The 12,102-nt window shown below is 41.3% G+C and overlaps 1 protein-coding gene across 2 annotated transcripts in view; it reads left to right on the top strand.

The window, feature by feature from the left end:
• PAX3 (paired box 3) overlaps window positions 1-12,102 on the top strand; it is a 75,753-nt gene that overhangs the window by 48,187 nt on the left and 15,464 nt on the right. For both annotated transcript variants that reach the window (XM_066193148.1, XM_066193147.1), the window contains exon 5: window positions 2,814-3,019. In XM_066193148.1, the coding sequence (XP_066049245.1) occupies window positions 2,814-3,019 (206 nt within the window). The remainder of the gene's footprint in view (window positions 1-2,813; window positions 3,020-12,102) is intronic.

Below are 12,102 nucleotides of genomic sequence, written 5' to 3'. Positions count from 1 at the left end.
TGTGACTTAGCTACTGGTAGTGCTGTTGGCTGCCTTTCCCATTTTGAGCTCTGTATTAATAGGGGTTCCAGTGATCCCAAGGAGCTCAGTCAGGGAATGTCGCAGGGCAGTGAGTCTCCTTCTATTTTTAACTTGAGGAAAAAGTAGGAAACTTGAGGGGTTGGAAAATTAGGATCATTAGAACACATATAAAGGTTAGTGATATGCAAGTTTTGTGTCTGTGGAGGTGGTGGATGTGAAAATAACCCAGCTAAAATCTCACCTGCTTTTCTGGTGCTGAATAATATCTTGGCTTATCATGGAAGTCAGCAGACCTGTCAATGAGACTGCTTAGAGAGAGGGCAACGCACTGTGACTGTTGAACATATAAAATATATGTTGCTTCTCTAAAGGCTGGGCTGTATTCAATTTTTGTGCTTAGCCAGTAGTCTGACTGCCTTCTCAGCTACACAAAAATCTAATGGTATTTTAATTGGAAAAAAACAAGAATAAAGGCTTCCTTGATGATAGTGATATTTAGAAATACTTTGTTAGAAATAAAAACAGTACAGTTTGTGGTACAGACATGTAGCTATCCTTTGAGATTACATTTGTCTGACTTTATATCACAGGGCAAATAAGACAAAAGAAGCCAATGTTTTCAATAAAGCTGCACACTGCAGTCAGGCCTGGTGAAAAGTAATGCCAATGAAAGCAGATAGATATGAAAGTCCTTTCATGTGATACACATTTTCTCCCTACTTTAATTTTATTACTTTCTCTTTAAATTCTTGCCCTTGATTACACATATTGTTCCAGACTCTTAGATTCTGTAGAGTTTGGGGTTTTTTATTGCTTTACCTTTGTGCCTTTCATATACTGATTATTGAAATATAAAGTGTAAATGAAGTAAATGTAAAAAATTTAATAAAAATTAGAAAATGTAGGAAATAAGTAAAGTCAGGGTTTTAGTTCTACATTATTTTGCAGAAAGGAATGAGAGCATAGGGGACCATGTCAAGATTTTGCTAAGTCTTTATAAAACATTTTTAAAAAGGTAATGATATGTCTCCTGATACTTTCCACTGAGTTGGTGAGGGAGTTCACTTCAGAAATTTAGCAATAAATATCCCCTTTAAATTGCACATTTTAAGCTGGATTTTTATAGGCATATACATAGATGTTTGAAGAAGTTCTAGACATGTGGAGTCTGAAAGTGCATTGAAAGAGTTCCTGACATCTTGGGGTTTAACTTTCTTTTAAACTCATTGTACACAATTAAAGGCAGCTTTTGTCAGAGAAGTTGTCTCCAAAAGGGGCATTTCTGAACTCTGTTTCAGATCTCACCACACCAGGTAAGGGCAAAGTGCAGTGGTAGCCAATGTGACCCTGGTAGTGTGGCTGGTGTGCTCTCCTCATGCCTAGCAGGGCAGTAAAAGCTGTTCTGCTTAAGGTGGGTGATTTGTATCTGAGAGTGACATTGGGGAACTATACTTAAAATATCCATATTTCTTTTTGCTCTTGAATGACAGCATTGAGCCATCCTGGAGGGTTGTAACTTGGTAGTTGATGAGGAAGGCAGGTGTCACTTGGGACCCTGGCTGAGGAGATTTGGGATTTGTCACTAATTCAGACAATGTATTGTAATAATTTTGGGATACTCTAGATTGTCTGTTTAGTAAGGACTGAACTTGAACTGTTTAGGATAGGATGTTTGTGCTGATTCTCCTTTGTTCTAGAGAACAATATTCTCAAGAATGAGAACCTCGTAGCCCAGTCTCACTTGGGACAAACCTTCACTGCAAGTAAGAGACTCTGGGAGTTGATATTTGTTCAGCATATTGATGCTGAGGTCCACAGGAGTTTCTCCTTATGTCTGTGTATGCTGGGTCCAAGATATTGATGCTGTCTGGAAAATGAAGACCCCTTTCACAAAAGAGCCACTGGTCTAGCAGTAATTGTACTTTCTTTTTGGTGTGCAGAAATTCATAAACTTTTCAGATGAATTGTCTGAAAAAGCACTTTGTGTTTCTCATGCTCTAAGTAAACCGATTAGGTGTATTTATTAGCTCAAACAGCTTGAGTGAAATTGGAAATGTAAGATAGCTAGAAATGAACCTGGTGGGGGGTTTTAGCTGGAGCTTGAGAAACAGTTTGCTTTCAAATAAATTACATTAAAAGGGTTATATTAAATCAATGTCTATATCAACAATTTCTTTGGCATTGAAGAAATTGAAGTAGTAGCAGCAATGCTTGTATTTCCATTGAACAAGCAGTTTCAGCATCGCTGGGGAGTGTCTGCCCTCTTTAGGTGGTTTCCCTTGACTCAGGCAAGAAGGAATGCTGGTTGCCCGGACAGCAGCTGATGCAAGTGAAGACAGGCTTTGAAAGTCTACGTTTTTGGTTCATTACCATTTGCTGGAGAAAGAGAATGTGGTTCGGGACTGGAAGAGGTTCTGCTGCCTTCACAGTTATAGCTCTGGGTTCAGCTGTAGCTGGAGTTCACTTGATGGCCAGGAGAAACAAGCAATGCTGCAGGGACCTGGCTGTGACCTCACTATCTCCATGTCTGTGAAGTCCAGAAGGAGTTTCCATGTTGATTTTTCTATAAACTGCTGATTTCAAGAGTGGTTAGCCCCTTTCTGGGTCATGGTCATGCTGTGTGTGGTTTGTTTCTTGCTGACTTTTCTCGAGTTCTGACTCAGGGTTTGTGAGGGGCCTTTGGTCCAAGACAGCCTCCATATGAAAGGATGTCATTGATTGATTCAATATTTCACTGTTCTTTCTCCTTAACTAAAGCTAATTTTTTGCCTTTTTTTTTTTCTTTTTTTGAGCATCAGCACCTCAGTCTGATGAAGGCTCTGACATTGATTCTGAACCAGATTTGCCTTTAAAAAGAAAGCAGCGTCGCAGCAGGACAACCTTCACAGCAGAACAACTGGAAGAGCTGGAAAGAGCTTTTGAGAGGACACACTACCCTGACATATACACCAGGGAAGAACTTGCACAAAGAGCCAAACTCACAGAGGCTCGTGTCCAGGTATGTATAATATAAGCTGCCTAATGAAAGGGGTGTCCTTTCCTGTTAGCATGAGTCCTTTTATATTCTTACATGATCCTGCTCTGGAGTAGAAGGAAAATGTGAAACAACACTATTTGCAGCTGTAGAGTTTGTACATCTGTACAGGGATGTTGGTTTTACAACTGTTTAAGAGAACTGCTTTGAGAAACTTTTGTGTCTTCCCCATTAATTGTTCCTTACCTACCATGAATATAATACAGAATCTCTGAGGAAGAAGGTCTGACATCCCCATTTGTTTGTTTTATGCATTTAACAGCACTCTGCATGTAATCAGGTCAGCTGTTGGCCCGGTTTATTGTTACTTAACTGATTTCATCTGTTGTTGTCTGGGTCTTCCAGGCATTAAAAATGGAGAGAAAAGCTTTTTTTTTAAAGACAATGAGCCTACAGAGCCATCCAAGTGAGCAAGGTGGCTGGTGCAGTATCTACAGATCAGTTTTAGGTTAGATTTTGAAGTTGATTTGGTATAAAATCTGTAATATCTGTTTTATCCCCACTCTCAGCTTAATTCAAAAGAAAGTAAGTGCTCAAATAACTTCTGTCTTCACAGGCTCATTTAGATCTGGATTGTCTAAAACAAGTTAATGTACCAGAGCAGTAACATGGAGTTGATTTAAATTTTTTTAAAAAGCATGAACCTGGATTTTTAGCTGTCTAAACCCAGGAAAATAGCAGCCAAATTATCCTGGAATAAACTGCACCCCAGAGTTCAAGTTTCGATTAGGACTTATCCTGTTTAATATCAAAGAAACACAGTGTGTGAAAAGTTTAATACTGCAGGCGGAATCTTCTGCTGCTCTTTCACCACTTGACATCTACAAATTGCTGGGAAAAGTGCACCCCATTTAATTCAGTCTGAATTGCAAGTGTTGCTAAGAAAATATGTGGTTGGGTGACAAGCAAAATGTTGAAGCTTGTGTTCTAACAAAGGAAGAGAAATGAGTGGTGACTTGTGGTCTGACCAAGGATACAGGTGAATTTGGTTTCTTTGGTGCAACTCTATTATGTTTTGACCTTTGAAACTCAGCCTGAGGCATTCAGACTGTGCAAACTGAAATAAGCAATACAAAACACCTCTCTGACTTTTTAAGACCGTCAGGCCTATTGCAGCATGACTGTATAATTGAGCATCTGTATTGAAAGGCTCAGAGTTTTTACCTGCTAAATGTTTTTGCAGAAGACTTCATGCCACATTTCTCTTAAGTGTTTGTTATGACTGTGGGAGAAAATCAGATGTGTGGATGAATTTGTCTGGAAGGCAAACTCAGTTGTGCCTGACTCTTTTCTTAACATATTTACTAAGTGAAATGCTTGCAAAACAGCTGCATAGATAGACTTTAGCCAGGTAAGACCAAATCAAGCCCCGGGAATTTTGCACACAAAATAACAGAGATAACTTGCTTCACAAGTGTTGTTAGCAAGACGAATGGGATCCAGGAGATGATGTTTTGGTCTACGTTAGCTTCAGTGGAAAAATACGATAAAATGAAAAAGACCTTGTTCATGTTTTTCTAAATCAATGACCCACAGCTAGAAGAAAAGCAGAACTCTCATTAACATAACAGCTGTCTTAATGTGGCTTTAACCCTGTGACTTTTTACATTCCTCATGGCTTCCTTGGTTCCCTTGAGACACATCCTGTCTCACACCACTCGTATGATCTACAGCCTCACAAATTCCCCAGTACCTCTGACATGGATATTTTACCTAACCCAGCATGGAAGAGAGTTCCCAGTCAATCAATGATTAAAATACCAGAACAAAACCTTTCTGGATTAAAGATGAGCTGGGGTTGAAGTAACCAGCCTGTGGGCAGTTTCCTAGTGCACTCCATCTGTCTGGTACACTTGAAGGCTGGCAGAATGATTTAGCAGTGGATTAAAGGATACAGGATTTGCCTTATCAGCATTCAGCACCTCTCTGTAGCCCCTTAAAATAGCCACGTATGATGAGCATGAAATAAAAGACGACCTGTGAAAAGAAATAACCCTAAGAGACTTGAGGCTGAGAGGGCTGGATAGCCATACTGAAGCAGCATTCAAGCTTTCTTAGTCACACTTCTTTTTTGGTAACATTATGACAGACATCAGAGATACCAAATTTTATATGGATATATACACAAAGATCTCTTTGACTGCTTCCCAATAAAGCAACATCTAAAAGAGCTGGCTCTGGCCGTCTGAATCCAACTAAGCCCAGAAATTTATTTATTTTTTTCCTTTGCAGCTGTAAGGTCCAATTGTGTACAGTTTTATATTGTCTAGGTAGTTATTTAGTTGATTACGGCTGTATCGACCTTGTTATTCCCTCCATCCCTCTGTGTAGTACTTGCATCTCATGTTTTGTTTTCTCTACCATGCCACCCCTGTGCTTCCCCTTTCCTTCTTTTCCCTGAGGCCATCTATTACTCTCGTGAAAGGAAGAGTCTTACACCACTGAACCATATTTTTTCTCACTTCCCACTGCTGCAGGGTAACCAAATGCATGTTTCTAACCTGGTTGCTTGGAGGTGGGCAAAAAAGTTTGCCTCTGGTCTGGGATCAAGCGTAGAACATATCAGCCCCTAAGGGGAAATTTTGAGAGCCACAAGCAACTGAAAGCAGACTTTACACTGTGAATGTTATTTGTGTACCTAATCATGGGACCAGGAAAGTCTTTTGGGGAAAGAAGTGTTCCAACAAACTCCACATTATAAGAGTCACGAGATGTGTTACTGTAATCATGGCAAATATTTCAACACTGGGTGTAATAAAGAGTTAAAATGCTCCCTGCAATTGCTCCTGCAGCACCTTTCCACTCAAAGACTGTTGAGTCCTTTCCACCAGTGTTTGAACCTAGATGTGATGTGGAGCCAGGACAACTTCTGCTGCCTCTTCCAAAGGCACTTGCTCTTCTCTGCACCTTAGATGCAGAAGGAAGAGGAGAGTTCTTTGGTCTTGTGAGTTTCTCAGATAAAATTCAGAAAGATAAGCACAGTTCCAAAGGAGGGCCCTTCCTTTAAAAATAAAAAAAATAGTGATAGTCTGGGAATGTGAAGTTAAAGGTTTGAATATTTTGAGTATAAATTGCAACCCTGCGGTACTTTACCTGTCCAGTTTAGAACCTCATTAAAACCATCATTATGTGGCAGTGCAGGCCCTTAAGGTCTGTGGCCTGTTTTTACTGTCAATCTGAAGGCAAGTTTGAAAAGTGTATTTATCTCCAGTGTAGACCAAAGGCTCTTTCTGAGCTGCAGAGCTGGGGAGTTATGGTTTCTGTAACAAATGGTGCATCAGGAATGAAGGGGGTAGTATCTTTTCTGGCCACCTTTGATTCTCTTATCGGGCTTGTTTTCAGACCTGGATGAACTGGGCAAGCTTTGGCAGCAGCTTGGGGCCTGTTTCAGATTGATGGTGGGGAGTGTTTATGTCAATCTTTTGGCAAAGGATTTTTAAATAAGGTTCAGGTTTGTCCTGTGGCTGGCCAGGAACCTGCCTTGGCCAACGGGGGCTGGTCATGCAGGCAAATCTTTTGGGGCTGTGTGTTGATGGCAGGCATCCCAAATTGCCAGAAATGTGTTGCATGAGACTTGTGTTTTGGACCATGTTAAGGAGTGCCCCAGCTGTATGGATCCTTGGGGCAGGAGGCCCTGCTGTGAGAAGCAGCTGGCACATGGCTTCCCTGTTTAATTCCAAAATGCAATGGGAAAAATTTATTTGGATTCTTTTTCATCCATGAATAATGGTGAAAAAGAAGAGCAAGTCAGGAAGAATTCTGGATCATGACTATTTCCCACCCTGAAGACTTCCTTCTCAGCCAAATCCCAGTTTTAAACTGATTTGCTTGAAGACATTAAAAAGAAAAAATGTTTATCAACAGAGCATGTCTGAAAATTTAGGCTGATCTCTCCAGGCTACTAGCATGGAATTGAATGTTCCCATGTCAAAGTTGTAATCAGCTTGTAAGCTATTGTAAAAACCTTATTATAACCTCAACAAATAAGTCCCAAGAGCTCAGATGTCTTGAGTAGCTAGAAGGAAAATTATTTTAAAAAATAAGTGTTGTGCTTGCATTTTATTTTCTTTGCTTCACTGTGGTACAAGGAGGGGGAAAGAGTTTGGAGAGGAGTGAGGGGAAAGATGAGAGGAGAAGTTATGACTCTTGAGCTAGTAGTAAAGTTTAAAGGCTCTGAAGTCCAATTTCTCAGCTTTAATAGTCTTTTCGCAGTAGAAAACAGTGAAAAGTACTCCCTGAGAAATCACTGGGGAGGGGGAATCTGTGCCAAAAAAAAGTTTCAACTTCCTTTCAGCTCCTCTGAAATGGCTTGAGCATATACACTGAACTGCCCAGTCCTATGAGAAGATGGGGCAAAGGAATGTAGGATGGATACAAGAACACTTCAGACTTTTCATCAGATCTTTACAGTTATTCCTGATGTGGTTTATGGAGAATATCTGATGCCTTTTCTTGAGACAGAACCTCTTGCATCATTAAAAGGCTAAAGAAAGAAAATGCTGTGTGCATCCTTGCAGTAGATAACTCTGTAATTGTAGGTCCCCCCTCCCCTATAAAAGGGGAAATTTATGGGTAAATTAACCAACTGCATTCATATGCAAGCCCAAGAGGACATTTTTCAATATAAAGGAAAAGAGGGATGTGATTTTGATTGTCTCTTTTTGGTCCCTGCTGCCTAAGGGCTCTAATTAGTGTCACTTTAAGTTATAAATCCACAGTTCAATTTGCTTATTACTCAATAACTTCCAGAACTATTCAGCTGGAGTTTTTTTAGAAGAATTTTTGTAAGACTGAGTCAAAGTTTTCTCAAAGAAACTTAAGAAATTGGAGTATGTTGGATCACACTGGGAGGTGGTTGGAAGTCCCTGTCCCCTTTGGCACAGTCCAGTGGCTTTTTGGTCTGTGTTGTTTTTTTGTTTTCTGTGTGGTGTGTTTGGTTTCATTTTGATTTTTTTGTTTTGTTTTAGTTTGGTTTGGTTTTTTTTGGGGGGAGGGATTGTTAGGTAAGTTCTTCCCTTTTATTCCCACCCCCTCCCTCCCTCCCAGTATGTTTTCAAAGAACTCTGGTTTCTAGGACACTGATAACTCCTAGTATCCTAAACAGCATCACTTCCCATCCCCATAAAGAGCATGCTTTGGCAGGCTGGGAATCCTCAGCATTGTGATATTCCCACTGGTGGCCATGGTAGGTTGATCTCAGCAGGCTTTGGGCACAGCTCTAGGATGCTGTGAGGGAACATCTGTACACAGTGGACCTTATTTCTGTGAGGCTGGGGGTGTGCAGATGTCACAGTCAAGATGATTTTTCAACTAGTTGTGCTAAAAAGCAATTCTGTTTCTACTCTTGCTTCATCCTATGGCTGCTCCCTGGCAGTGCTCTCCCTGCAGCTCATTGTACTGATACCTTGGTGAGCCAGGATGGAAACTCACCCTGCTGCAAAAAAAGAAAAGGGAGGATAAAAACGTTATTTCCTGTGCACAGCCTCGCAAGGCTGCTGAAGTAAGTGTGGTCTGGCATCTGTAGGGACTGCAGGAGCAGACACTGAGGATGTCTGTAGATGTCACACTGCCATGTTTTGCAAAGGTAACAGAGTCAGCTCTGCCTGGGTTGGTGGAGATCAGCTTTGTTTGCAATTTCCTTCTTCAGCCTCCCCTCTTCCCAAGGCACCCCTGCTGCTTCTGGCACAGCCCACATTCTTTCCCTGGAGGAACATCCGGCAAGGACTCCTGCTTCCAGGATGGTCTGACTTTGTTTTGAACATGTGAATTTCGTGGGAAGGGAGAGGTGGGGAATAGTACAGTGGGGGAGGCAGTTACCATGAAAAATATGAGGAAAAACCGAACCAGCCCCTCCCTCCCCCCATCTAAAATCCATCTAAAATTAGAAGTGCCGTTAACAATACATCAGTCTTTCGACTTTTGTGTTTCTGGCACTCATGCTTGCAATGGTCAGGACTTTGTATAACAAAATATCCATGGGTTTTTTGCAACATTCACATCTTGAATGTTTTGCCCTGTTGAATCAGAGATCTTTTTGCCTTAAAAGCACACAGAGCACTCTGTGTTTATGATCAGACTGTCGAAATGTCAAGGCTAATTACACTAGTGTGTTCCCAAGTGAATAAATGCATCTCCTAAAGAATATCCTGTTGAGATCAACAGAATAAGATATTGGCATGATCACTTGCAAACTACTTTAAGAAAAAATGATAATAAGAGGCAGGATCCAAATATCGGGAAACAGAGATGGAAGAAACCTATTAGTTCACCTTATCCATCTACATTGGTGCAAAATACAGTTTTTAGGTTCTGTTGCAGAGTGATTCATGTTTTGGTCAATCCAGTCCCAAGTGCTTGAAAAACTGGAGCCTCCAATACTTAAAGAGTTACTTCCCCCTCCCCCTCGTTTTGTTATATATTTCACCCTCTTCAGTTCTATTTTGGAGATGTAAATGTTGGCCAGACATAGGGATTCAAGTTTGTTTCCAAATCATCTAGATCATTTACATTCCATCTTTGAAAGTGACACAGGAACCAAGGAGTCCAAGCCTCACTATGGTGAGTGTGACTTGGCTTCCGTGCAGACATAGTTTTTGAACGCTTGGGTCCTTCAGCCAAGTCATGTTTCCTCTGTCCATGTTTAGATAGTTAAAAGTTTGATTTCTGTTGTGCCCACTGCAGGGTGGCACTTTCTCGCAGGATGACACTTGGGGTCTCCTCCAGGGGCTGCTTCCTCCATCCCTGCAGCCAGGTGATGATTGTGTCTCTCAAAAGGAGGCTGTGGGAGAACAGGAGAATCCTATGGGGACCTGCTAGATTTGAAAAGGCTTCTCATAAGATGAGGATTTTGTCATGTTGGTGGAAGTTGAAATCTGTTGCACATAAGGGGATATTGTATTTAAATCATATTGGAAATGTACAAACAAAAGAAAATATTCCCCCAGGTGTTTACAATATGTTTCTAAGAAGACACACTGGCTTGTGGTGACTGGATTTATTTTTAAGTCTTGGCTTGAGATTAGCAAAGTTTTTCAAGATTTCTGTAGTGGTAGTAGTATACATGGACTTTTCATGATACATGAGGATTTAAGAAATGAAATAAAAACCTGGACTCTTGAAATAGATCAAGGTAACTGACTGTAGTCTAAAGGAAATATTAAAACCCCCAGTAATTTCAGTTAAAATAACATATAACTGCTTCTGAATAAAGCTTGGGATTTGAATAATTTTATGAAGCATTACATAAAATGTAAATGAAACACTTAGTTTGATTTATTTAGGTTTCAGTTATTTAGTTTTTAATAACTTTTTCTTGATTTGGCAGCTTTTTAATTTTTGTTTTCTTACATGCCTCTACCATTCCGTGGTGATGAACTTGTGTGGTAGTAGTGGCAGCAAGTCTTCCTCTGCAGTTTTGAACTTGTTCAAGGGGTTTTGGTGAGTTAATTTTGGACAAACTCCGGCGCTAGTCAGGTGCCATCTGGGGAAAGCAAGAGGGCAGTGCCAGAGGACTGTGCTCATTTAGCACATCCCAGTCACAGAGGACTGAGATGGCGATACACAGCCTTGTTTCTGCACAGCCCAGCCAGGTTTCTGCAGGACCCCTGCAGAGTCCCCCTCAATATGATGGGGCTCCAGGTGGCAACAAAGCTCTGTGCAAGGATGTCCATTTTGTGGCTGCTGCAGACGTTTTGATACCATTGAGTGTCCCTTTCAGAGATGTCTAATATGTAGCTGCAGTTGTGGAAAAAATGCAAGTCTACAAAATGAGCCAAAAATCTGTAAATAAAAATATAAAACTTGGCATTTATGTAAATCTCTTACTACTGAATTAAAGTTTGGGATCTGACTCATTTTAATGAAGATTTGGAGTTTGAAGGCAAATGCTTATCTGTAGAGAAAACAAAATCTTGTTGCCTCACTTTCCTGGGTGAAATCCATTCAAATAGAGTAGTTCAGCTGGTGTTGCCAAAGCACTTGGAGATCATGAGATAACCCTCTTGACCTGAAGAAGAGAGAGTGTCAAGGCAACAAGCTGTAGTTAATGACCTGGGTCAGCTAATTACAACAAGCGTTTGCTGTTCCCTGATCACTCTTTGACCTCCATTATCCTTCCTAAGTGTTCTTTGGATCTTTAGCAAGGCCTCTTTCTTGCTCTACAGACTGAACCTAGACCCATCCCCAACTACTGCTCATTGCAGGTTTTGCATCTTCACCCCGGTGCCTTGTCCCTACCAGCTGCTTTCAGAAATGGCTCGTGTGGAGACAGAGGGAGTTAGTATGTGTAGCAAAACAACAAGAGAGGGATTTGTGACGTAGAACAGAGGCTCCACCTATCCCTCTGATCTTAAACTGGAGTGGGAGTGTATAATTGAGGAGTTGGTGTTGCGGCCAAAGGAGGAGGCAGCTGTGTGAACTGAGCATCTCATTCTGAAAAGAGGATGAAGTCAGAAGAAACTACAAGGTGACAGATGGCCTGTGTCAGAAACCAGATGGCCCAGTGAGTCCCACTACTCCTGTAATGAAACAGCAAGCAGAGGAGAAGCCCACAGTGTAGCCCAAAATGTAACCCCCTTGTGTGAGGGCCACTCATGGTTTATAAATGGTGTTACACTTAGAATTCCAGTCTGTGATGCCTGATTCATAAGCCAGCAAGGGCTGCCTGCTGGAAGGGTTACAGATCTGAGCCCCATCTTACTTACACAAACACATCTATATGTGACTCATCAGCTAACATGCCACAGCAGCTCTCAGGCCAGGCTCCCTTACAGGCTGTGCAGATCTACTTTATCAGATGTTAACACTCAGCTGAGGTCTTATCTAATTAATTGTATCTATAGATGAGCATCGCAGCTGCTTCAGGGTGTAGGATTATGAGCAACTGGCTGCTTGTTTACAAATGTGTGCAGTCTCTGTTACCTTAACCAACCATTCTCTCCCTCAGTGCTCAGCCATGGAGCTGAGAGCTGTGATCAGGAGCCTGCTCTGACCCTGCAACAAGGCAACAGGCCTGCACTCTGCTCCAGGCACCCCTGCACTGACTCCTT

Source organism: Chamaea fasciata, unplaced genomic scaffold (assembly GCF_029207755.1).
Source record: "Chamaea fasciata isolate MVZ Bird 193981 ecotype frontalis unplaced genomic scaffold, bChaFas1.0.hap1 SCAF_11, whole genome shotgun sequence".
Classification (NCBI taxonomy): domain Eukaryota; kingdom Metazoa; phylum Chordata; class Aves; order Passeriformes; family Sylviidae; genus Chamaea; species Chamaea fasciata.
This window is presented reverse-complemented; position numbering and strand designations above follow the sequence as displayed.